At 42.7% G+C, this 27,733-nt stretch overlaps 1 protein-coding gene across 16 annotated transcripts in view; it reads left to right on the top strand.

Annotated features, from left to right (window-relative positions):
* Positions 1 to 27,733, top strand: part of scrib (scribble planar cell polarity protein) — a 68,698-nt gene that overhangs the window by 11,353 nt on the left and 29,612 nt on the right. For 15 of the 16 annotated variants that reach the window (XM_044338980.1, XM_044338977.1, XM_044338973.1 and 12 more), the window contains exons 2-16: positions 15,875 to 15,992; positions 17,570 to 17,648; positions 18,341 to 18,430; positions 18,929 to 18,985; positions 19,357 to 19,420; positions 20,432 to 20,506; positions 20,832 to 20,976; positions 21,618 to 21,736; positions 21,885 to 22,084; positions 22,505 to 22,671; positions 23,113 to 23,240; positions 23,525 to 23,650; positions 23,787 to 23,972; positions 24,079 to 24,450; positions 26,291 to 26,353. In XM_044338980.1, coding sequence (XP_044194915.1) covers positions 15,875 to 15,992; positions 17,570 to 17,648; positions 18,341 to 18,430; positions 18,929 to 18,985; positions 19,357 to 19,420; positions 20,432 to 20,506; positions 20,832 to 20,976; positions 21,618 to 21,736; positions 21,885 to 22,084; positions 22,505 to 22,671; positions 23,113 to 23,240; positions 23,525 to 23,650; positions 23,787 to 23,972; positions 24,079 to 24,450; positions 26,291 to 26,353 — 1,989 coding nt within the window. The remainder of the gene's footprint in view (positions 1 to 15,874; positions 15,993 to 17,569; positions 17,649 to 18,340; positions 18,431 to 18,928; positions 18,986 to 19,356; positions 19,421 to 20,431; positions 20,507 to 20,831; positions 20,977 to 21,617; positions 21,737 to 21,884; positions 22,085 to 22,504; positions 22,672 to 23,112; positions 23,241 to 23,524; positions 23,651 to 23,786; positions 23,973 to 24,078; positions 24,451 to 26,290; positions 26,354 to 27,733) is intronic. The other variant, XM_044338974.1, reaches the window with a different exon arrangement.

Genomic DNA, 27,733 nt, shown 5'->3' with positions numbered 1-27,733 from the left:
ACATCTTCTTTCTCTTTATATGCCAGTAATCTGCTTAAGGCCACCAGCAATAACATCTACACTCATCACGTTTTATATATATATATTTTTTTGTGTACCATCCGTCCAACAATCTGTAAATAAATCCACTCCATTATTTAAACAGATTTTCATATTTCGTCTTGATATTTAGTCAAATTACAACTAGTGCTCTCTTCGTATCAGTGAACTCCGTAAAAGAGCATTCATGTTGGCACCTTTATCCACTTGGAATAAGTCACAACAGCCTCTGAAAGTATGGACAACAATCATTTGAATGATTTTTTCTTAAATCTCTGATTGTTTTAAACAAGTAAAATAAGCAACTGCAATTGTCTTAATGTTTAAAAATGTCTTTTTTTAAATAGCAAAAGCAGTTTTAACGTCTTGTCTGTAGTGATTTTTCTTTCTTGTGTATGTCAGTTGTATATTTTGTAACATGCTTGTGCTGCCATTTGAGCATAGCCTTATTATTATTCATATAATTTATAATTCATATAACAATAATATTTTATTTTGCTCATAGATGACACTGATTTCATGTAAAGAAAGTCATATTTGGACTTGAATTTTAAGCGTGATTATATGTGCATTGCAGGCGAGCACAGTGAAAGTGCCATTTTGTTGTCAATTTAAAATGAGTAAAATCATTAATCTTGCTATCAGAGATTTAAAAAAAAAAGATAAATAGTGACCTCAATATTGCACAAGTTTCCTGCAGCCCCTGTTAGTCACAAACTGACAGATATAAATGAAATCTGTTTTATTGTATCTCCCTAAGCAACTTAGCTGTGTAAAAGTTCACACTGGGGCTGCGTGTGAATTGTTGTGTGAAGCGGTCACCAGACTAATATATTGTTGCTGTTAAATAGAAGTCTTAGGGGGTCAGGACCACCTGTGTGGAAAAAGTCTACAGTTTTGATTTGGAAGCATCTTTTCTAGCCTCAAATTGAGCAGACATTACCACCATTGTGATACACTTGTAGAGTTTAACAATGCTACACAGTCTTGGTTGGTGAGCAAACACAATAAAAAAAGCACGTTGAATGTGCGAGTTTGTGCCACAAAATTAGTCTGAGGCTCCTAATAGAGGTGCTGATGGGTGAATGTTTGTGTGTATGAGAGAGAGAATGGACGAGAGAGGTCAACAGAAAGCACAGCGGGGTTCTCCGGAGACGACAAAGCGTCACACACGCACGTATGTGTCATGCTCACGCCAGCGATGAGTAACAAATGAAGCAGTTACAGGTCTGTCCAATATGAGATGGCAGCAATTCATGTCCACTATCTGGTACGTGCGTGCACATCAGTAGGCCCCCCAAATACATCTTTTCATCTCCTGTGCAGCAAGAATGCCTCGATTTTTGGCTCACTGTGGGGGTTTTTTTTGGGGGGGGGGGGGGGTGTTTTGGCCTCAACACTTAACCCTTTCCTTTACTATTTCTTGTGTTGATGTCTCAGCATTTAAATGAGTTGACCTGGTCACAACAGAAACAGCCAAATCTGATGACTGATTCACTAAGTGTTGATTGTTAGTGCATTGTTTATAGTAAAAGGTCAGTTATTTTCACTCGAGGAATTGCAGCAATGCACAATGCAACTCTTTGTGTTCATTCTCCTTGCTTTCTTTTCCCACCGGGCAGCTTTCTAATAATATTTCTTCCATCTGTGTTGTGTGTGTGTGTGTGTGTGTGTGTGTGTGTGTGTGTGTGTGTGTGTGTGTGTGTGTGTGTGTGTGTGTGTGTGTGTGTGTGTTTGTGTGTGTGTGTGAGAGTTCAGTCAACATCACAAAACAATATTTAGACTCCCGGAGCCTCACAGAAAATATAAATCTTCATCTTTGGGATGGACCTGCCTGCCATAAGTAGCATTTAAAGCACCTTTTGCCTCAACGTTCCCTTAATAATGGTTTTGCTTAAAGTCTGAAACATTTTTTGGGGGGGAAAAAGCGAGAAGCGTGGTGTGCTCCGTGTAATTAACTTACCATGGCTGTGTTTGCACTGCAGCACGTGACACATCCAAGGAAATGCAGGCATGCCTGGAATCTCCAGGAGTTTTGCCCTGCCCTCTCTGGAAGCTCCTGCTCACTCACTCCTGTGTCTCTCTCTCTCTCTCTCGCTCTCTCTCTCGCTCTCACACACTTGAACTTACTCATCTCACATTCCTGTAGTTAAGGCCCACACACAGCCACTATACTTAGACTAACATTGAAGCATGCATGATACGCACATCTTGCTTCAGTCGAACTCCGAATCTAATCAAACTTCATTTCAGTCTCCCGTGTCAGTCTCCTCTCATTCTAACGGTGTTTTAATTAAGCCAGCCCTCGTTCTTCGGGGACTTACAACACTAATGGGAATACTGCAGAGGAGTTTGGCTGGAAAGATGTAGAAGATATCTCAATTGCACTGCTCAGTAAGATGCCTGTACCAAGGTCTTATTTAACAATACGCTTTATTTATTTTATTTTTTTATTTTGTCAGTACATTTTGACACCCCTGATCAGTAAATATCTGGATCACAGTACATTAAACAACAAATACAAGGCCGAAAGGCAAAATTTTGTCTTGCTAATCCATAGTAGTTTAACTGCTCTGGTTGTGTCTATTAGCCACAAAAAGCAAATAGCTGTTTCGAGACTGTATTATGCAGATATGCACCCTCATTGTTAAACTTGAGTGGGAACATTTCTGCCTTACTCCACCATGTTTTTGATTTATTTCCACCTTTTGCTATTTTGACAATATTTACAAAAGCTAAAATGATTGTGTAGTGTAGTTGCATGAAAAGTTTGAATAATGCAAGTTTAAATGTTGGGATTCGGTGTGTGTGTGTGTGTGTGTGTGGTTGAATGACCCGGCTGTCACTGCTGAACTTCTTTCTTCTTCACCACTGCACCTCAGCTGCCCTCTGCAGGCCGACACTTCGGCACATCCGGACATGTCAGTCACAAGTTTCCACTATTTGTAACCCCTTATTTTGTAAGTAGAGCAATTTCTAACATTTTATTCTTCCTAATATTGACAATGGACACCTCATAAATAAACTATAACTTCATATTACTAATTTTGTGTGAGTGTGATGTAATTAAGGATTTGCAAACCACAGGAGGATTGCTGGAACAGGCTGCAGAGTATATACAGCTGCCAGGTGTACACAGAAAGTGTTTCGGTCGTGTTTTTCAGTCGTCCTTCTCAAGTGCGTCTGACAGAACAGATTCACTTCTATTTTAATCAATACACCTGTCTACACGGGGCTGCGTAACGGCTTGTGCTATATGCATGTAAACGTGACCCGAAGCACTCTTGTTTTATGTGACTAACTAGAGTGATTGTACATTACGCTCCGAGTGCTTCCAAAATGTGGGTGACCTACAGACTCAACGCCGTGCCTGAATGCATCCTGTATAGACACACAGACGTAGAAGTAGCTCCTTCTCTGCTAACGTGCTGCTCATGCTACGCCTCCCGTGTAGACACGGTGTGAGTTTGGGAACAGTGATTTGCATGTATGACGTTTGCCGCAGCTCAGCAGTCTAACGGCTCTTTTGAGCGCAGGAAGATGTCAGGTGAGGTCAAGGACAAGTACAGATTGAGTGTACATATACAAGGTTTGGTTGGACTCACCTCATAGTATGTTAGACACGGTAACATGGCATGCTGGCAAACGTACAAAATGTGATATCTGTGCTCTGAAGTACCGTGTGATTGATTTTATGTGCATCAGCTCCTCTGGAGTGTATTTTTAGATCTGCTATCACAAACCAGGTTCATGACATCGGGCATGTAGAAGAGCATGTTTCAGTCGGCCTTGGGGGGGATCAGCATGTGCTTCCCCGTGGGCTTAGGGCTAGTGTTTTGGTCGTTCCTGGCGTTGATCCTCTCCGGAGTCATGAGGGAGGGGTGGGTGGGGTGTGAAGCCAACTCTGTAATTATGCTGTCTCAATGACATATTAATGGGGTCTGGCTTGTAATCCTAAGTAACGGCATCCTTTTCTTCTGTCTTGTATTGAAAGGTAAGGGTATGTGATAAAGTGTTAAGTGCTCCTCTGGCTGAGGGTTCATAAAGAAAGAATCCACAACACAGAGATGAAATGATAATGGACATAAAGCCAAATTACATTGCAGGAGTGGTTGTACTGTTTGTGGTGAGGATACAGTGCAGATGTCCACATACTGCATTTTGTCTCAGCAGATTATGTGTCTGAATCCAATGAGGCTAAGTTTTCATTTCATCGTCAGTCAAGCGTCACCGGGGAGGTTTCTGCTTCGTTGTTCCCTGGCTTCTTCATTGAACAAACGCTGGTCTCCAAGGTGATGGATCTCCCAGGGCCAGTGGTTTGCCTGATGCGGGGGCGCGTTTTTTACCCTGTGTTGTCAGGGAGAGACACCAGATGGGCTGGGGCTTCCCTGTCACTGCAGACCTACTACTGTACCTTTTTGTGTGAGACCCTACCGATTGCTTTTTTTTTTTTCCAAATCTGCTTGCAACACCGAAACCTTGGCCTCTGCTAGAGCCAAACCTGTCACACAGAAGCAGAGAGAAAGGGGGCGGGGGGAGGAGGAGGAGAGAGAGGGAGAGAGTACATCTGCTTGTCTCAAAGCCACACTTTGTCCTTGGGCTTTGAAAAAGCTACAGCAGCAAGGCAGATACACTTTATAGCAACACCTAAAGTGGAACAGTTATTATTCCACAGGGGCTCGGATGCTAGATGGGTGAACTACATAGAGGTAACTTTGTGCTGCACTTGTGGACCTACTTACTAAACTTAGTGTTGTAGAGCTGAAGATCCGTCCTAACAGCACTACAAATATATAGGCTTATGATACTGTGCATTAACGAAAAGCTACATACATTATATTAAGTAGGTTAACTTCATTTATTGTTTTATATTGCCATTTGGATGTGCGCAAAAAGAAAATTTAGCCCTAACTCTAACCTTTTTGATTTATTTACTCAAAAACAGTGGGAGTCCCTGTTTAATCCAGATTTGTTGGATCCAGGGAAAACTGACAGATGTTTGTCAGCTCATGTCTATGCAGCACCAGGCCGGCTGTTGATGCCACCCGATAGGGTTATTTTCATTCCAGCCTCACGACTGAGTCATGAAATCTGTTGAAACTGCAGGAGGTTTAAGATCTAATTCATGAGTGAATATGGCGGATATCTTGAAGTAAAAAAAAAAAAAGTCCATGCAGGTGACCCAAATATTAACATCGCATGGGAAACACTGGTCAGGCTTTGGCACGTCACAGCTGTGTATTTCCATGTCAGTTTGAAATGGTTGAGAGAACATTCCTGAGAGAGAAATGTAAAGAGGGAGACCTGAATGAAGCCCGTTGCAAGAGGGAGAGTGCAGAGACCGTTACTGGAAAATGATAGACACCGAGCCACATGATCCTGTGAGGGAGGCCACAACCTGGACACACACAATGAGTCAATTGTACCAAGGGTGCTTGTGCACTCACCACACACACACACACACACACACACACACACACACACACACACACACACACACACACACACACACACACACACACACACACACACAGGAACTTTTCTAATGTATAATACTCAACATAGAGCACAAGTTGATCTCTATTTGAGTAAAATATCCCTGCAGTAAAAACAGTTTGATAATGTTTTTCACTGGCTTTACTTCACTGATGGCTTTTTACACGGCTTGAGTCCACATAATGACGCTGTGTAGTATTATATACTGTAAGAGATTATATGTGGAGACCACATCCCCCTTTGGTGCCTGCGAGGCTCGATATGAAAGCTTAAAGCTCATCTGGCTCCACCCTCCATTTTAAACCATGACCTCAGCACCGTCTTTGTGCTTCACAAAGCCTGTTGAATACCCTTCTTTCTATTTATGACGAATCAAGCAGCTTCAGAGCCAGAGTTGCTCCTCTTACTGTAGCATTTTTTTTATTTATTTTTTGATTGTTGTATACTATTTAGCAAATTAATTGTGCAGGGGCCCGGTTGCTGCGATGCTCCCCTGCAGCACAGCCTCACTGTGGGACAAACGGAGAGCTGGCAGTCAGGCAGGCCGCACATACCGGATCCAGCCCATCCAGGAAAGAGCCAAACGTCCTCTGTGGACTATAAACAATAGGGCTTCTGGTTTTGTGTCATGTTTGTGGGAACACAGAAGGAGAATGGAAGAGAGCATGTGATGAAGTCAGGGAGTGAGGAGGGGGGCCGGGGGGGGGGGGGTTACAGTTTCTAATATCCTTGTGTACTCATTCATTCCTCCTGTGTGAGAGCATAGCTGGAGAATCTCAGGCAATTACTTCAACTGAACAGCAAAGTCTGAATGAAGCAGCACCAAAAGAGTTTTGCAAGTCCAGTAATTGACAGGCCTGGCTCCAGCAGCGTGCATTTTCTCTTCATCAGTATACCAACAAATGAGATTTACATGCAAAATTTAGGCCCTTCACTTTGTTTTTATTGCGTGATCATGATTTGCTCCGTGACTCTCGGACACCTGCAGGACCGCTGCTCATTTACATTTCCAGGCAGTGTCGGTGTTGGTTACACCACACCTTCTGTAGGCTGAGTGGGCTTTAAATTTGTTTCATTGCTACTGACTGAAGCAGCCAAGTTTGGGAATACATGTAGGATTATTTTCATTATCGACTGATCCGCAGATTATTTTCTTGATTATTAATTTGTTAATTAACTTTAAAAATCTCACGAAATAGTGAAAAATGTAGATTAGTGTTTCCCAAAGCCCAAGATGCAACCTAAAATGTCTCGTTTTGTCTCGACCAACAGTCTACAACCCAAAGATATTTAGTTTAGTATCATAGGGAACTAAAAAAACCAGAAATCATTCACATTTAAGAAGCTGGAATCAGAGAATTTAAGTCCCCAAAGAACGATTAAATGATTATAAAAATTGTTGACGATTAATTTTCCGTCGGTCGACTAATCAAATAATCAGCCAATTGTTGCAGCCCTAAAAACATGTCTGTTTGCTCATTCCCTCAGCAGTCACACACTGCTGAAACACACTGTGCACAGTTTGTAGTCTGAAGTGGTTTCCTGCTTTCTCTAATGTAGAAGTAGGATGTTGTCAATAACAATCTATTGATTATCTTGCATAAGTGTTCTGATTGTTTTGGTCAGGTGAAAGATGTGCTGTATGAAACCTGAAACGTAGGCATACTGTAGGCAGACAAGAGAGAGAGAGAGAGAGAGAGAGAGAGAGCTCTGAAAAGATCAAGTTCAAGGCTTTCAGCCTGGCTGCTGCTTTGAATTTGGTTTGGATTGCAAATCTGCACAGAAACTCAGCACTCGACTCTCTGTGTGTTTGTGTTAATCAAGTTGTGGACATTGTGTCCCAGAGCCGGTGGTGCAAGCTTTTCTATCACTGTGACGGTTTTAGTGACCAAAGCAGTGATTAGCCCCCCAATATGGCAACACTGGAGGGATTACTTGTCTATTTTTAAAATAGTGCTGACTGGAAATCGCTTTACTGCATCGAGCAATCGCCATTCTCAGTTACGGAGAGCATAACCGAGAGTGCCACATCATATGCCACAGTGTTTATCATGATTATACATCTGTCTGTGGGAAGAAACATTTGTTGCACTAGAACATTTTATAATAACAGAAAACTGCTTCCACTCTCACATTGTTAGTCATGCTAGGTATGGCTGGCTAATATATAACTACTCCATTTTTTTTTCCCCTTTTAAAGAGATGACATATTACTAATTTATTTGTGGTGCGTGAATCCAAACAGAAAATGATTTTTGAACTTTGTCATAGTGGCAAACACTCAGCTGTATGTGTGTCACAGAGATACTCTTGATCCATGTATATTTATGATTGGAGGAGCCTCTTATCCACACAATGCCATGTCCACCTGTTCCCTCTCAATCTTCCTCCTTTAGCCCTCTGGACTCTACGTCGACAGACAGCAGTGCGATACGGGCTTTCTGTTTATTTTACAGTATACTTTTGATAACGCAAAAACAGCTGTCTAATAAGAATCTAGGCTGAACCGTCCCGTTCTGTACACGTGGCTGAATTGAGGCAGGCATCTTCTGAAACATAATATTTTATTGTGTCAACTCAACAAAACTGAACCGCATTCCCAGGAGGCAAAAAGGGGGGAAAAGCCCCTGTTGTCACTGTGGTTGTTTATTAACCATGTTGACTTTGGACAAGCATTTGGCGCTCGCTGTAGCTACGTGGAAACACAATCTGGCTTCACTGTATTTTCAGTGGGTTATTTGAGTTGTTTATTATGCTTTTTATTGTCATTGTTTCAGTTTGTTCGCCCTGAATAGAGGGGTTCCCTCTTTTCTTGAACAGTTTTTCTTGTTTTCTTCAACTGCAGTCTTTCCAGGCATCCGTCCCACTTATCCAGAAAAGGATGCTTCGAGGCTAGCAAGCATAAACACACACTCGCATGCACACACATAAATTGTGTACATACGTGGCCCAAACGCCTTCAGCTAGGACCATTCATCCATCCACACTGACTCATCTTCACTTAAGAAAACATGGCAGCACAGCGAAGCACAGGACGTCCAGACAGAACAAGAGAGAGTCATATTTATGCCAGAATTTGTTCAAACTATTAGTTGCATCAGGTATTAGACATGTATTAGTGAATTTGATGTAAACTAACATGGGTCCAGCTGCTTAGAACAGCCACACATATGAGACATGCATGCAAAGATTTACATATCACATCAATAAAAAGCCAATCTGTAGCTCACGTAGATGTCACACTGAAACAATATTTAGTTGTGTTATCAAAGCTCCAGACTGAGTTGCTTTTGTGCATCCAGAAAATCCCTAGCTCCACACGGCATTCATTTCCTCACAATGCAAATTTTTGGCTTTACTGTGCAAAGAGCAGAAGTGTTGAATAATGTGTTGGGTTTTTTTTTTAGGGCTAGCAACATCTTTTACCTCCCCCTCCCCCACTGTCCCTCAATTGTCAGAGCAGAGTTTGGCTACTGTAGCTCAAAACCGCTAAAGTGGCGCAGTAGGTACAGACATTGCGAGGCCTGTCTTGGAGCTGTGTTTGCTGTGTGCACAGATCAAAGTCCTCGGGACAGGTGTAAGTAGATGGGAGTTAGTCAGGCTGTCACTCACGCCGGCTTTACCACGCCCTTCTCTCTGTGTGGGCTGTTCACCCTGGGGGACTGGAGCCGGATAAGGGTAGTCATGGTTGAAAGTGCCACTTAAGTGAAACACAAACACTCATACACATATGCGCGGCATTTTATAACAGCACAAAACACCATTAAATGGCCACACAGAGACACACGCCCACTTCTCTTTATGTGCCTTGTAGATTGCGCGCAAGCATGTTTGATTAAGGTTAATAGAATTAGCTGGGCTGTCCTGTCTGGTGTAGTTCAGCATGTACTGCTGCTGTGTTTGTGGATTTGGTTGTTCTTGGTGGTTCCTTTTTCTTCTTTATCACACACACACACACACAACTACACACACAGATTTGAGCTGCAAGCGATAGAGGGAGATTGTGTGGGAGGCAGAGGGTGAGGGCAGAGGAAGTCGAATGTAGGTTTATAGTTGTGAGTAGGTGGATGGTTGTATTGTTGGTCTGATAAGTGTGGGTTTTCTGAGGAGACCAGTGGGAGTATTGTACTCCACACTGTGTTATGGACCACAGCAGACCGGACAAAAACCACATTGGCTTGTTCCGTGTTTTGATTTTGATGAATAAATGAGATTATTTATCTGTCAGAGACACGGGCAGTGAGTCTGTAGGCCGTTGAAAGCGGAGTGAGATAATTTGTTGGTCAGTGGCTGAAGGCTCTGTTCCCATTAGTGGTGCAGAGTGTGCAGTGCACTGTGGGAATCCATTGTTGACCCTCCACTCTTTATTAATAATCCACCGTCAGTCCCTTTCTCTCAGCTCTCTCCTCTCTCTACTTCTCACACAATCTTCCTTTTCTTCCCTGCGCCTGTTCTCCCCACTCGCCTCCTCTATCCTTCTTAGTCATTCCTGCCTTTTGTTATCCTTTGCCACTTTCCTCTTTCAAGTCTTCATCCTTCCATTCCTGTCCCTCTTTCTCTTCTCCGCGGTGCCCTTTCAGACAATGGAGGAATCCCCTGGCCGAGCTGTAGGGAGGGGGGCAGTGAGAGCTGGCCTGTGACTGACAGGCCTGTGTGGGGCTGGCTGCTTGGCCTTTGTCCTTCTGCCAAGGAAAATGGAGGGAACCCAAAGAGGTGGAGCAGCAGAGAGAGCAAGAGGAGGAGGAGGAGGAGGAGGAGGAGGGGAAGAGGACCAGTTAGGGTGTCATTCATGTGTAGAGGTTTTGGGAACTTTGGGTTTCAAACAGTGCTCTGCAGGGGGAGGGGACGCTTTGGCCAACTTAGCAGAGCAACATCAGCCCATGTGTTGCTCCGCTGCTTTTAACTTCACATAACTCTGCACTGAAGATATTTAAGCTCAGCAAGAGGAGGAGGAGGAGGAGGAGGACTCCCTCTTAATGCGGATTTACGTTGTATTATGGCTGCCTTGTGTCTGCGGTCACTCATGTACTGAGTTTATACCACAACAATAACCGCAGCTATCTATAGAAACGAGAGTGCAGTAATGGGGCTCGCCATTCGAGTGACCGACGAAGTTACTCAGTCAACCAAATCCTCTCAGCTTTTTATTTCCCGGACACTGAAAGAGTCCAAGCAAGCACAAAAGCATGTGCTCTCTCCCCTCCCCTCGCTTTTGAGCCCCTCACCCCCAGTATTGTGTACGCAGTGTGTGTAGTTGGTGTGTATCGTGAGGGAATGGATATTGGGAAGAGTGGGGACATAAGGACTAGGCCAACGGGGCAGATTTGGGACAAGATTAAGAGGCTCGGGAATGTGTGAAAAGGAATTTCACTTCCAGAGGAAATGAAGTGTGCGAGAGTAAAATGCAAAAATGAGGGTTATGGAAAGAATAGGGGAGAGGTTTAATGATGATATGTAATTTCACTTCCTCTTTGATTGAATACCTTTATAGGCGAGCTGAGACCTGATCAAGTCGGATCAGCCCTTTTGTTTATGTTTCACAAAATGCCAAGACCTTAGATATCTTAGTTTCTGTATAAATGATACCAACCACTCTTCTACTGTTACTCTTCTACCTTTTTAAAGAATGTTTAGACTGTGAACCTGACCTTTAGGTTAGTGATTGAGGGTAAACATGGAGTTTGATGCCTGGGGTTTCCCTGCACACCAAAAGCGCCCTGTAAGACGAAGGTCGAGTTTAGTTATGTGTGTGTGTGTGTGTGTGTGTTTTCGGAGGGCCGGAGGAGCCTGCTCTGTCTCTAGTCTGATGGCATGATTGGAGGGAAACCGTAAGCTAAATGGAGTCACTTGACTGGAACACTGCAGCCTCTGTGAACACTAGGCTTCGGAAAAAGTTTACAAAAGCACGCACATCCAAACGATAAATACTAGGTGCTGGACAGAAGAAACGTGAAAAATGGAAAAATAGAGTCTGCACACTAGATAATGCTCCCATGAACATTTATTGGTACACCACCATATGGTGGTATAGGCCTACCAATAAATGTTCATGGGAGCATTATCTTGTGTGTGAACATCAGGCTTCAGGTCACTGCACTTACAGTGGAACGTTAGTCATACAGAGAACATAGAGTCTACTCACATGTGAGGCTGCACACACACACTTTGCCTCTTGGATATCTGTAGTCACATTTTAATTAGTTTGTCTGGAGTGATGTGAGGTCCACAAACATTAACATTCTGCCCTGTGAATTTACAGTCTCTTCCAGCGCGCATAAACACTCTCATAAACACTCTTAAACAAACACAAACCCCCGCTAATACACATGAAAACACAAATATGCACGTTAACATCTGCCCAACCCCCCCCCCCCCCCGACACACACATGCTGAGTACTGCTACTGTAGCCAGAGAGTTCTTGGCAACGCCAGCCAAAGTAAAACTAAGATTTTCTAAACACTGCTGTGTTCTGGCTTAAAAGACCTACAGCACAGGATCTTCCCTCCTGCGACTTAAAGATTTCTGCAAAACGTGCAAGCGTGCATGCAAACACACACACACATACAAACACACATCCTGAGGCACATGAACGCACTTCGTCTGTCAGGCAGGAATGTAACCCAAGCAGAGAGATGTCGGATAAATCAAAGCATTTTATGACACTCAACACATACTGACGTGCAACGTGTCATTTGTGTAACCTCTCAGTGTATCTCATCACACACACACACACACTGCTCTCTGTAACAGGTTGCTCATGGGTGACCAGTCTTCATTCACTGTATAATAATGGGAGATATCTCAAAGAAGTACCCGCACCACAGAAGCCACTTCACACTAGCTTGAGTTGGCCATGTTTTTGGATGTTACACAGACCTAATCCTCCCCTGTGTGAAACGTTATCATAGTCCGGCAGAATCTTTGCAGCTGTGTCAGTTCTCATAGCTGTCTTAGTCACTAATAATATAATTTATCTACCACTCTATCCTCTGGAATCCAAAGCAGTTTGAAAGGGAGTGTTGCATTAGGTTTGACTCTTAGCTTTTTATTCATCCAACCACTTAGAATTAGATGTTTTATCTGCTAGAGCTGTTTTTAGAAAGGGTTGAATGAAGACTTCCTTACCATATTAGAGTGCTATCAACAGTTGACAGATGGCAGGTGTTGATTTCCAGTTTTAATGCTTGCTTTTCCTCTGTTTGGTTTACTTAATAGGCTTAACAGCAAATATACAGGATATTACTTTTTACCAGTGACTTGTTGCAAAGATGGATTTGGTTATTCACCGTCTTATAGGCACAAGAAAGGCTGGTACATAGTGGTTTTAAAGGCTATTTACAAGTGAGCTGTGGTGACTGGAGCTCTGAGACCCCACACTGCCCTCTGCTGACACCGCTATCATTCACCCACGCTCCCTCTTCACATCTTCCTTAAGCAAACAAGTCTCACCAAAGCCCTCATTAAAACATCCCACTCGCAAAGTTGTAAAGGAAACTTAACACACTGGTTCTCACCAACGTGCCGTCTCACTCTACAAATGGTAACACACACAAAACACACACACACACACACACACACACACTGGCACAAACACAAATACACACACAAACAGTCCTGTAAATGCTGCCTGAGTGACTGAGCAGACTGATGTGGCTCAGTAATACAATGAAGAGACGGTGGCGGTACACTAAATCCCACTGCTCCCACTTGTTATTCCAACTGACCCATTGACCCGTATAAAACTGTTGGTTCTCCATTGTTTAATTTGAAAGTACACCAGTTGGTGGGAAACGGCAGGGACATCAGACCCAGTTTAAATTGAGGGAATTGCAGTTATTGCCATTGTTTGATAGGGATTTTTATTACTTTACCAACTTTGACTGCTTTAAAAGTAACTGGAACAGATTTATTACGCGTGGAAGAGTTGACGTGATTGAAAAATGTTATCAACTTGTCGGTATTTGGTTGTAGGAGTTACCTAACATCTTTACTATCTTCTAAAAAGTTGAAAAACTCGTGAGTCTACTCCCGTGTTGTTGTGTTTTCGTTGCTGGAGTAAAGCTGTTTTGTAGACTGGGTAAAAGCATCATAGTTGCTTCCTAGAAAAACACCGGCAACCCTGTCTGCGAGCGCCTACTTAGGAGTGAATGGCCATCTTTGTGAGTGTTCATAATTACTTGTTCACAGGCATGATTGCATTACCGTCCAGCTTTCCCCTCATCACCGATTGGGCTCTGGACGATATCAAGAGAGGAGAGGAATGCACTGATGCAAAAGCTTTTATTGGGTGATTGGTTTAGCCTGGATGGAAGAATCGCTGATTGTCTGTAGCAGTAACATACTTTGGTATGAGAGTACTGCCTCATCGTGGGAACTTGAAACTCCAGCCATATTTGTAGGGGATAGAAATTAGGTTTTTAAGTTTGTGTTTAAGTTCTTGTATCTGCAGAATGAGTGCTCAGGTGTGTGTGTTTCATAGCACTCACACCCTGAGAGGCTTTCATCTCCAATTGTCACCTGTTCTGCCAGCAAGGTTGCCTCCCCTCCAGGGGGCCGGTTCCCATCTGGGCTTGGCCTCGGTCACATGGTCCCCCTGAGCTCCTGTTTCCTGTTCCTGCCATCTGATACCTGTCACCTGCTACTCAGTGAGCCAACACCCTTTTTGTCTCTCTCTCTGGCTCCGTCCTTCCCCGTGTTTATCTCCTACCTCCCGCCCCCCCCCCAACTTCACTCCATCAGGAGGGGGAAGCTGGTTATAAACTACCAGTCAGCTGCTGGGAAATGTTGAATATTGGGAAAGTACTGACAAGCTCTATCTTGCTGCTGTAGCCAACTTTACTCCCCATCCTAACACGGTGCACATAACCAGTTAAGAGCAGGAAATATCTGTCATCAAGGAACTGAGTGGAGCTGAACTGCGCATTCTTCTCTTTGGCAGCGTAATTGTAGAGCTGTCTCCCAGCATGTTGCATTCAGTGTGTAGATCTGTGTGTTATTACACTTTTTGTCAGGCAGAGACCCGACAACACACATCAAAGAACGTTTTGTCTTATCTGATCGACTACATGTTTATTCAACACTTGGGATGCAGGAGTGTGACGGCGCTACATTTCTGAAACCTTAAGCCCCATGAAGCAGGAAGTGTTTGGAAATTGTCTGAATTTTCCCAATTTAGTATGTTAATCTCTGCGGTTATTGACACACAGGAGTTGTTTTCCACAGAGGGCCTTGTTGACGGCTTGAGGTTTAATTTGAATTAAGGTTGAGGCTCCAGGCTTGCAGACGTCTGTGCACCCTATGTTCAGAAAGCATCCCTGAATAATGAGTTTATACAAATTCCTATTCCAGTAAGCCCAAGTCGGCAAGTTCCTCAAGACGCTTCCTTCGTTGCAGCGTCTGAGAAGTCGCCTGGCTTTTGACAGAGTAAACAGTGGGTCCTCTGTGGGCTGCAGAACTAGGGATTGATTGAGGGGTTAATAACTGCATAGTTTTGGCCTGTTTATCTTGCTGTTCCCCCGCCAGCCTGTCTTGTCTGTCCATCTGAACGGCAGATGACACACAGACGAACACACAGACACACACACACACACACACACACACACAGACACACAGCGCGGCTGGCGGAGGAATGTTTCTGAACGCTGTCCTGTCCAACAACCAGCCTCTTGTGAAAGCACTTGGCATGGCCACAGCCGCAGCACTTTCCTCAGCTCTCCCCTATCGAAAGCCACTTTGTTTGGCTGGCGTTGCCATGGCGAGGAGGAGTTTTTGGGAATATGAGGATGGAATGTCGGTTCTGGAGTCGACCTCCTTCTGAATATACAGGATGTTTTGTGTGTTCACTTTACAGTTATTATTAAGTCCTCAACATGTTCAAAATGAATACATTTGCTCAGCTGATTTTAACATAATGTTTTTAAGCCTGCAGTTTCAAGAGCCAGTAAATCAATCCTAAACGCTGAGATCATGCAGCTGTGTGTCCACTTTTGATCTAAAATGGTCATTAACAGAGCCAAAATGATAAATCAAATCATCTATTATTTATATGGCAACTATGGCAACTCATTTTTACTATTTTCTAACATCTTATACACCAAACGGTTAATTAATAATGAAAATGATTGCTAGTTTTGGCCCTAGGCATTAAGCGTTTGCATTGTCTCTACCACTTTATATGTTTTATAGATTTTGATTCTGTTATCTGCAATATTTGATTGTTATCCGTCCATGTTTGCCCCTTGATGCATCCTTGCAAGATTGGATGATTAAGTGAAATATAAAGAATTTAAATGTCAACTGCCTACAGAAGTATTAATATGTTATCATGTGTCTCCGCAGCCTTTCTTCAGACTACTGAACCTAAGGAAGCTCGGCTTGAGCGACAATGAGATCCAGAGACTCCCTCCTGAGGTGGCCAACTTCATGCAGCTGGTGGAACTGGACATATCCAGAAACGGTACATGAATACAAGTTTGCCGCACACAAATTGCTTTACTGTTTCATTACCAGTCAGCATGCAACCCAGTTCTTTTTAATGACATGTTGTAAAATAACCTTCCACTCTTGACAAGACCACACCAAAAACAACAAGGGAGTTATAGGCTATTTGTAAAAATTCCTGCCATGTGGTGTCTCGCATCAGAAGCCTAGCCAAATCAGTTGGAGGATCAACATGCCAGCAGCAACCATTTGATAAATATTAGCTCTTTGCCAGATTATCCAGTCTTACCTCAGGCACAACAGACATTCGTCTGTTGATCTTCATGCCTAAGACAAGCACAGTCATACATGTCACAGAGACTTCAAATAAAACACATTTCAGTAAGACCTGCTGTATCGTTTTCTGCAACTCATCAACAAATATCTTGCCCTCTTTGTGTCCTTGCGTGCTGCTCACAAATAAACCGATTCTCAGTGGCAGGAAGAGACTATATGGTAGATGTGAGACATCTGCTCTGCTACAAACTGCATCAAGTGCTGTGGGAGCAGTGTTCAGTGGCCTGTAAGGGGCCTTTCCCATCTGTCTGCCTGTCTGCTCCTGCTGCAGGACAACACTGAGCCAGATAAGCGTCATAGGCTGCTTGGCTCAGCTGGGATTTCTTAACATGCACCTGCAGGATCCAGTGGTAAAAGTTATTTTTCTGGTCAGACCTGTAGGTCAGATTTATACTCGTGCCCTCCATATGTGCATCAGATTAAGCAGGCAAAAGTAAAGCTAAATTAATGCCTTTGTCTTTTAACATTTTAAGCTATTTTTTTTACTTTACAAACTATCTTACGACCACTTAATGTGGGGCTTAGGTGCAGACACCTGCTTGCCTTGCAATGAATGAGTATTGGCTTTGGAAATTCATACTATTTCACACCATAAAACCAGTGCTTTTATGATATAAGCAATATGTTTCTTTTATTTGCAGTACAAAATATTTATCACACAGATCTCCTTATCTCCAATCTGCATTGTTTGAAAATGCAGCGAGACTGTGACAGACAAAACAAATCAATAAACAGCCCTATAATCAAAGAAGCCTTTACCCCATCCAGCTGTAGATTTCATAGGTTTCTTCCCTTTTTTCTATATTTGACCCCTAAGTTATGTCTTTTACCGTACATGGGAAACCCTTCTTTTAAGACTGAAGCACATAAGTAACAGCTCGAATGCTTTTAGATACAGATAGAGGATCCAGTGAACTTAATTTGGACTTGCATAATAAGTGAGTCGCTATAAATGTGTGATTGCACTCTAAATTTTACTTAGTGGAGGAGGGGGGGGGGGGACTTTGTACACTTGGACCATGTCCTCCCTAGCACAGCTTCCATCTCTCTCGGTCTCATTTTCCCTTTTCTTTCTCTCATTTTCCTGCCTCTGGCCATCTGGTTACGATTAAAAGGAACTTAAAATGATTCGCTCTATAGAATACGAGCCCTCTACATCTCCGTTCTGCATCTGTGTGTCCATGGTGCTGACTCCTGTCCCCCCCACCCCTCACCTCCTTCCCCCCCCCCCCCCCCTTCTCCTCTTTTCTCCTGCAGACATTCCTGAGATCCCCGAGAGCATTAAGTTTTGCAGGGCCTTGGAGATTGCAGACTTTAGTGGAAACCCCCTCTCCAGGTAAGTGAAGTAGAACAACCCATCACTCTTTTCATCATCACTACGAGAAAATAACGCGCTCACCCACATGTAACGAAAGGGGAGAAAATCAGTACGACTATGAAATGTGCAACGAAGCATGATGAGTGTCATTCGTTTGCTCTAATTCCTTTGCTTTTTAAAAAAAATGTGCAGTCAATTGTATGTGAAAGACTGTGAATGCGCATGTATACAGTACATATTCGAATGTTTATCCTGACTCGTAACTGCAAAGCTTTTAAATGTTCCACTGCTAAGACACAATTATGTACAGTACTTGAACAAATGCCTGGAGGAGATCATGGTTTGTGTGACAATGTGCTCTCTGACCAAACATGGCTCTATATGAAATCACACACATTAACAAAACCAGGATCAGATTTTAACCCCTGTAAAAAGTCACCGTTGCAGCGTTCTCTCTCTCTCTGTTAAAACATTTCTCGCTACACCTGCAATCAGCAATGTCTAGGTCGGTATTTTGCCTTTTAACATTCTCCCATCGGAAATCAATGGCTGGGAAGTTTTATATGCTGAATACTTGAACAGATGGGAATACCTAGTGGGCCAATAGTCTGTGTGAGTAAAGTGAGATCATGCGCTTGTACAAAAGATCTCTAAAAAAGACTCTCTCCACAATTTTCCCTTCTTTCTCTCTTTCTTTCTGTCTGCCTCAGATTGCCGGATGGTTTCACTCAACTCCGAGCGCTGGCTCACTTGGCACTCAACGACGTGTCATTGCAGACTTTGCCCAATGACATCGGAAAGTATGTATACATGCACAGTGGCTCATAATTTTGATTGGTTACGCTTACTTTTATTGTTTAACTATATTTTTCTTTTTAACAGTCACAGAAACTCTTGTTGTGTTATTATGGTTTAAGAAAATTTTTAAAGTATACTGTAGTCTGTTATCAAGCCGTCACACTCGTCCACGCCGCCAGACTGAAGGACTTCAATTCGGTTAGATCCATGAAACATTACGAGACCGAGCAGGTTTTCATGAAGTGTAATTGTGTTGCCCAGTGGGCTCGGAGGAAGCCGGTCTCCGGGCTCTGGGCCACTGCTCTGCTCAGACAGATGGAAGGAGCCCCTCACCATGCCAGGCAGCCCAGATGAACAGACCTGCCATCTGACTAACCAACCTGCCTCTCCTCTCTCCCCCGCCCCCCCCCCCCCCCCCATCCTCTTCACGTCGCCTGCCAACTCCTACCCCTGCTTCTCCCACATTTGCTTCATTTTCTCTACCACTCCTCTTTTTATAGTCTGGCCAATCTCGTGACGTTGGAGCTCAGGGAGAACCTGCTGAAGTCTCTGCCCACGTAAGTGTCATCTCCCTCCAGCGTACATGTGCTCAGCTTTTAGTCTCTTATTCTCCACCATCTCCATCATGAACAATAAGCATCTCAACGTTAAAGAATTAATGCAGCTATTTATATATCAACATTAACCTCTTTAGCTAGAACCCTTATGAATGCAATAGTTTTAGGAGAGAAAATATATCGCAGAGTGGAAGAACGTGCCAAAAACTACAATTTACCTTTTTAGCTACGCAGGTTTAAAAACATTCTTTGCATGTCAGTACATGGGAATGAATGGTATGTTGTAGTCATATGCAAAATAGTGCTCTTTGTTCGTTAGGGGCACATATTTGTGTGACCTTCTGCATGTGCTATTTTCTGTGTGTTTTCAGGTCTCTCTCTTTCCTGGTGAAACTGGAACAGCTGGACCTGGGCAGCAATGAACTGGAAGTTTTAGTAAGTCGAAAACTCATCCGTATGATATACAGTAGACAATTAAATCTACCTCTCAAGTGCTCAAAACACACTCTTGATTTTGCCTCAAAATAATTAATTTTATATTTGAACTGCCGGTTGAACACACACACGCACACTCTTGAAATGTGTCATAAATATACTTCTCACATTCCCACCATAATAATTATGATCCGAACCACATGTTTACCTCAACGAACACAGCAGAAGCCGGTCTGTCAGACCCGAGGCCCCGTATGCGCTGTACCCCAGAGTGACTGCTGGTTTTAGCCTGGGTACGCCCACCAGTCTCAATAGGACAGGGTAAACAATGCCTCATGACCCGACAAGGGCGGAGGCTGAGCAAACAGTTGACATCATGATGAAACCTTGCCCGCTTGCGTGTCTGTCATAAGCCAGCGCTTTACTGACATCCTCCTTAATTTTATTTATCGCTTAGACTCGCATTTGAGCTAATTTTGGGAGACTTTAGCCTACTGACTGGATTTAGGAGCTTCAATAAAAGGATAATAAATCCCAAGAAAGAGCATGACTACATGTAAAGATCCTATATCTATTTATTTACCCATTATTCAAATGTTAATACCAGATAAATCAATTTAAATTCATATCCTTGTCAATCAAAAAACTATAATCCAAGAGGAGTCAAACTAAAGAGTCTTAAAAATCAACCCATGTGCTAATGTTTGCAGCTCTTAGCCTACTACAACAAGCCATGTTCTACCACATGCTGATGTATTTAACCATCCAGTTTATATATAGAGTGCCTGTGTATTTAAGGCACATGATTCTTGTTTGCTGTATCCTCAACCTCTCTGACAGTTTTCAAATAGATCAGATTTCCACTCACTGTTTCCTGGTTTGTTTAGACCGCACAGTTCTTGGCATCGCACCATAAACATTAACAAGAATGACCAACCTGCTCTCTCCAATAACCAACCGCGAGTAACCAATATGCTCCCTCCTCTCCTTCTGTTTCATCCCATCTCTTAGCCGGACACCCTCGGCGCTCTGCCCAACCTGAGGGAGCTGTGGCTTGACCGTAACCAATTGTCCTCATTACCACCAGTAAGTACAGTTTCATAACATAGATTTAGTTTTTATGTTGCCCTTTTGCAAGAAATGTGATTATTTACATGAGGGGTGCGCAGCAGAATGAAACTGCGTTTACTCCAAGCACAACATGCAAAATAAAGACAGATAAAACATGGATAGAAACATACAAAATAATAACAACAGGCACAAAATGACAACAATTATGTTAGTTGTCTTTTTGTGTGTGTGTATGGAGGAAGTTAAAGGGAGTCTAATGGTTTTGGGGCGAGAAGCTCTTAAGAATGTATCAGTTCTGTGCTGTAAATAAGTGGTATTTATTGTGTGTATGTGTTTATAGGAGCTGGGGAATCTCCGGAGACTGGTGTGTCTGGATGTGTCAGAGAATCGTCTGGAAGAGCTTCCCTCAGAGCTAAACGGCCTTCTGGCTCTCACCGACCTGCTGCTCACACAGAACCTGCTGGAGGTCGTCCCTGACAGCATAGGTGAGGCATACAAGGAGGGGAAATAGAGAGAGACAGGATGGAAATGACAACTCTCAGTAAAACTATGTCAGAAACAGCAATGAATGAAATTAAAATGAATGACATCATAGCAACATTGGCTGCCCTTTTACCATCTCAGCCATCCATACATTTCATACTCTCCATCACTATCATTAAATGGTATTTTTATTATTCTGTGTATTAGGATATTTAGAAGTGTGTTTCTCAAACAGTTAAACAAGCCCATATTACTTGTTACAAGAATTATAAGTTGCCCAATACTAATTAGTCCTTTTTAAACCTTCTCTTTCTCCTTTGTGTTTTCTCTGAACAAATGTGTTTTTGTGGTACTTACTGAAAGTTTGCCATCCAATTAGGCAACACTGTTGATAAAGTCGACCTTATGGCAGGCCCAGTGTGGGTGTGTAGGAGTACTCTAAGTGCTCTGTTAAACAAGAACAGCACTGACCTCTACTGGAAAAATAATGCCAGTGAAGAGCAGCACTGGCTGAAGTTCAGTCTGTCTTACTCCAGAATGTGGGCTAACATTTCAACATCAAAACCACACATACTTACACATCACATTTACTGTTAGTATTCTATGCTTGCAGTTTGTTTAATGGCATGTTTTTCTTATCCAGGCTGTCTGAAACAGCTGTCTATCCTGAAAGTGGACCAGAATAGACTGACCCACCTGACTGATTCGATAGGAGAGTGTGAAAACCTTACAGAACTCATCCTGACAGAGAACCTATTACAGGTAGGGATTTACAGTTTGAACCACTTACAACAGCCTCACTCTGACCCAGGTGGAATTTATATACCCCTGTTAATACTCCATTAACAACTATTAAGCTTCAATATTGATTTAACTGATTATTAATGCTCTCTGTCTTCCTCCCTGAAAGTCACTTCCTCGCTCGCTGGGCAAGCTGAAGAAGTTGACCAACTTGAATGTAGACCGCAACCGTTTGGGCAGCGTGCCCAAAGAGCTGGGCGGCTGTGCCAGCCTCAACGTTCTCTCATTAAGAGACAACCGCCTGGGCAAACTGCCTCCTGAGCTTGCAGATGCCACTGAGCTGCATGTGCTGGATGTGGCTGGAAACAGGTAACCTCACTGAACACCCTGTACCGTCAATAATGCACTGCAGCTTTTTGAGCTAAGGTTAAAGCTTTAAATAGAACGCTTTTTGCCAAAATAGTTCGTGTATTACCAGCAACCTGCAGAGGCACTGCACCTCTAGTTTTACCTTTTTTAATGTCATAAGGAGCCAACATCGTAGCCTACACATAGATGTATCTTCAAAGCTGTGATGCCAAGTTTGACTATATACTGGAAAATGTCAGGGATAATGCTTCAAATTCCTCTTAACTTATGGAGAGAACTATATATCTGCTGGTTTATGAACATGTTATTCCTGTTTTTTTCTTCTGTGAATTAATTTTTCAGTACAAATGAGGTCTTGTTGACAATAAATTAAGTACTTTTTTAACTCTCTTGTAACTGATTCTTCTTTTCCACATCAAGATTACAAAACCTGCCTTTCGCCCTGACAAACCTCAACCTGAAGGCCATGTGGCTCGCAGAGAACCAGTCCCAGCCGATGCTCAAGTTCCAGACAGAGGATGACGAGCGTACGGGGGAGAAAGTGTTGACCTGCTATTTACTGCCCCAGCAGCCTTCCCCGAGCCTCGGTGAGTAGGACTTTTTCAGCCCCATTGTGGTTAAGTCACTAGTTTTTTTTACAAATCATGTTTTTTGAACTATGTCTGCTTGATAAATGCTTAAAATACAGTATGTTGTTTTGAAAATGTTCCTGGGTTTTCAGAACTTTGACTAAATCACCCTGAGGTTTCTAACCTACTTTGAGTATCTTTTACTCGTTTTGCTTAGCTATCTTATACTTAATATATATTTTATCCTATAAAACCTCAGTATGACATGATTTATGGCTGGTTTATGAGATTTATAATTTGTTTTGATATAGTTTTTACCAATCTAGTCTTGGCTTATAAATCTGTACATGGTTGTGACCCAGAATCTGTTCGTGCAGCTGTTCATTTAAAGGTTTGCTGCTGCTATCAGCTCAGTCTGACATCTGACATCTGCGCTCCCCTTCCTTCCTTTTCCCACAGAGAATTTGCTACAGAACAGTGTTGATGACAGTTGGACGGACAGCAATCTGAACAGAGTGTCAGTCATTCAGTTCCAGGAAGAGACCAAGGCTGAGGACGAGGATGATGAGGCTGCTGCAGAGCGCAGAGTGAGAAAACAACAATGCAGTGTCACTCGTGTACTCTCCTCATGTCCCCTTGTGTTGAGAATTTTTCATGTTTTGTTCTATTATTTATCAGCAATCAATGCTGTACATCCCTGTTGTCGTTTGCTGGAGCTGCAGAATTGCTATTATATCTTGATTGAAGATGTGCTTCAAATGAGGCATGAGCAAGTGCCAATATGATACAAAATCACCTGACGCTATTCTGGGCTTTAACAAGGTTATTACGTTTACAAAAGCAATTGTTTTTTTTTAAATTTGTTTTTCAGGGCCTTCAGCGTAGAGCCACACCACATCCGAGTGAGCTGAAAGTGATGAAGAAGGTGATTGAGGAGAGGAGGAACGAAGCGTACTCATCCAGACCTGATGGAGATGAAGAGTCCTCTGACCCACAGGTACATACCGTATATAATATGTAATGATTATTATATCAAGCATGCTAATTAATGGAAAATCACCAGCTATTTTAGGAAGTGAACAAACAGTTTTGTTCTTGTGCACAGTGACTTAAACGGACGCTTTTTGTTTTAGGAGAAACGGCTCAGTGACCTTTCCAATCAGAGCCACGACTCCCAGGTGTCCAACAGCACACTGTCAGCCACCTCCCATGAAGAGAGACGGGAGGTAACCGTCGCCTCGCAGAGAGAGGACCTCGTAGACGGCCACTCCCCTCACGAGGAGGAGGAACTGGATGAGATGGAGGTGGAGTATATTGAGGTAAATATTCCAAATGTCCGGTAGTATTTACACAGCTATAAAGATAATTTCTCATATTTAAGGAGAAAGATAATAACTCTAAAATCTGAACCCCACCTTTCTCCAGCCCACTGTGCACTTTGCAGAGGAGCCCATCATCCGTGGTGGGGATGAGGACGAGGAGGAGGACGGGGAGGACGGTGAGAGGAGCGACGAGGAAGACGAGAGGCCGGCTTTTCCCGCGGAGAAGCAGCGTCTGATCAGAAAGGACACGCCACACTACAAGAAGCACTTCAAGATCACCAAGCTGCCCAAACCCGAGGCCGTCGCCGCGCTGCTGCAGGGCTTCAGTCCCGACGGCCTCAACTCTCCCACGCAGACCGCCGAAGACGAGCAGGACGAGGAGGGAGAGCAGAGTATTAGCACCCCTCAACGCCATCACAGACTGGAGGCGCCGGAGCTGGAAGACAGCCGGCAGGTCAACTCCAGCCAAGTAAAGGTAAAGGAGAGACCCCGGCATCGGCAGGAATGCAGTTCAGTGATGTTTGGCTGGGTAGAGATAGATGAATATGCTAAATAAAACTGCATTTGTATGCAGATTAGAGCAGATATTGGTGTAGAGATGGAGGTTCATATGTATTAAAGTGGCAAAACAAGATATACAGTATGAGAAGAAAGTGATATCATAGGTAGACAAACACCAAATCTGTTAATTTATTAAAATCTTCTATTTATGTTATAATAATATATTTAAATTTAATATATTTTGGCTTGCTTATTGCCTCTATGCAAACAGGTAATACTGAATGCATAGAGTGCCCTTACCACCTTGCAAGTTGCATTCAGTTTGAAGTGGGCTGCTAGCACCGGAGAAGGATTTTGTCACTGCATGCAGGGTCATTGTGGAAATGAACGTCTACCCTTGTACTATAAATCAAGGGGAATGTTTTTCTCAGAAAGTTGATTTTGTGGTTTTTAACCACAAACTCACCGGTAGTTTCACATAAGAATGGCTCCCTCAGAACTTTGCTTTCTCTTTTCTCTGTCCCACGCAAAGACGAGACGTCCTCCACCCTAATGCTTACAAACACTCAGATATCATCACTGATAACGCTCACATAAACCCTTCAGTGCTTGAATCACTTAACATATGATGCAGTAACAGAGAGATGTAAAAACACTGTCTCATAATTTGGAGATAAATAAGAGAAGTTTTAGTTTTATGATTTCTTTGATGTCAAATGATGATATCCCTCCCTCACAAGCAGCTGCAGGCTGAACACTGGTCCTGTTCAGTACTAAAAAAAATCTCACTGTATTATCAGCCATTTCCTGATTTTAATTGGTTAATTACATTTTCACACTCGTGCTTTTATAACTGTGTGTGTGTATGTGTGTGTGTGTGTGTGTGTGTGTGTGCGCGCGTTTGTATGAGTTGAGTAAGTGAAGTCTGCTCAGGTGCCGCTTAAATGAATCTCCGTATTGATCATCAGTATTCGGGGAGACTTAATGAGACATGTTGATTTATCATTCTAATTGTAGAAATCCTTTTTTTTTTTTTTTTTTTTTTTTTTAACACTGTGATCAAACATCATCATCTCACCAAATCTGTTTTGTGTGTGTTTTTATGGATGTGGGTCTGTTTGTGTGGCTGACCTCAGACCAACCGGAACGTATACTGGCAGAGCTGGAATGTGAGATCCAACGAGCCTTGTTTGTGTCATATGATAATAATCTTTTACAGGATGTTACAATTCTTCTAAATGATAAAATATCACATTCATTGTTCTTATAAGTGAAATTCAGCATTTTCTTTAGTCGTAATGTACTGTAAATGACTTTTGTAAAGTCATCTTGTAGATATGTTTATATTTTGTAGACTGAAACTCTTTTCATACTTAACTACTATATACTTAACAAAAGTAGGCCTGTTTTCTAAGTTAAATCTTGCTACTGGAGGAAATCGCCTTCTGTGGTGTTGAGGCTGGGCATATTCTCGTATGGGAGCTTTTGCCTTCTCTTGTCCGCTCTCTCTACACTGTTTTGCGCTGTAGCTCAGCTCCTTGGTCTTGTCTTTCCATCTCTGCCTGTATCTGCTTCTGGTGGCTGGGGGGTGTGAGTGTGGGATCGCTTCTGCTTCAAGGTGGTCCATCTCAGTGGACTTGGAAATCCCCACAACCTGCAAGCAGACAGCGGAGTGTTGGTTGTGTTTGGTGAAGTTTATGGAAAGAGTGAGAAAGTGGCTTTTTTTTTTTTTTTTTTTTTTGGTGTGTGTGTGAGCATATTTTTATTTTGGCCTGACTAATCCGCATGCCTCTCGCTGGTTCCTGTCCTAACAGGGGGTGTCATTTGATCAAGTCAATAATCTGCTGATTGAACCTGCTCGAATTGAGGAGGAAGAGGTCTGTACCTACTCTTTCCCGTCCAGTCTGTCTCTTTGTCCCTCACTCACCTACTCATTCACCCACCTGTATTCAGAGGTGGAGAGAAAACCTACAGAAATCCATGTTTAATACAAGCCAATCACTAGGGACCCCCTAACCACAACTCCTTTATGAGATGGACAGTGTGGCAGAACCTGGATGCAGGAGGGCAGTAACCATATTTTATTTATCATATGTATTGTTTTTTCCACAGGGCAGCAGCACAGACACTCTTACATTGTGCCAATATCCAAAAGTATTTAATTATTCTCCTTGGTCTCTTAAATAATTAACTCTCAGCAAGTGAAGTTAGTAAATATTCAAATTATCTTGCTGACTTAATTTCAGATCTTGCCTACTTAGTCAGTTAGTTTGTGCTACCCACAGACTGTAAAATAAATAATGGATGTAGGCACCGTGACATCACCCGTTGGTTTGTGGACTCGAGCCTCGAGTTTACATTTTGACCATCGCCATCTTGGTTTTTTGGAGCCACAAGTGACAATATTTGGACGAGAGGGTGGAGCTGACCCTAATGCTAGCTGCTAGTGCTAGTGCTAATTTTTGCTAGCGAAAACAGGCTTAAAACCATTAAAACAAAATTTACTTACTGGAAAAACTACAAAAAGTACAACCAAATGCTGAACAAGACTTTTTTTTTTTAGGTGACCAAAATGTTACAATTAACTTGAAAACACTGTGAAATAGCGACAGGTTACATTACCTAACCAACATTGTTGCCGTGGTAGTGACCTGTCATTCAAAGTGGCCACACCCTTAATTATGCCTAACTTTAAGCCTTAATAAAATTGAAACGGGTGAGTTGTATAACCCCCTGTACACTTGTCATGAACGGGCAAATTAGCTACAGAGACCAAACATGTTTATTTCTGCTGTAAAGTTGGGCATTTGAACATGGAGGTCTATGAGGATTGACTCGCTTTCGGAGCCTCAAGTGGCCCCAGAAGTTGCTGCTTGGTGCTACCATGAAAGGTCATATTAACCATTAATTGACAATAAATTAATCACTTTTAGTATTTGAATCTACTAAGAACATTGTGACCAACCATTTGCAAAGCTTAAAGAGCAGTATTAAAAAGAGCGAGAGTGATGCAGCTCTTCATAAAGCCCACCATGGCTGCTGCTGCTTTTACTTTTCCTCACTCTAAATATTATTGTTTGCAAAAATGATCCTGCCAATTTTTTTTTTTTTACCAACAGGGAGTTGCAGTTACTCAACCCTGACCACACATTTTTTTAATAACAACTTGTAAATCTGTCAGGAGATCAGAGCAGCCCTTTTCAATTTTCTACTTAGATTGTTTTAGGCTACCACCCTATTTTGTTGATACAGGAATG

This window comes from Thunnus albacares, chromosome 21 (genome assembly GCF_914725855.1).
Source record: "Thunnus albacares chromosome 21, fThuAlb1.1, whole genome shotgun sequence".
Lineage (NCBI taxonomy): Eukaryota > Metazoa > Chordata > Actinopteri > Scombriformes > Scombridae > Thunnus > Thunnus albacares.
Note: the sequence above shows the minus strand (reverse complement) of the source record. Positions and strands in the feature narration are given on the sequence as shown.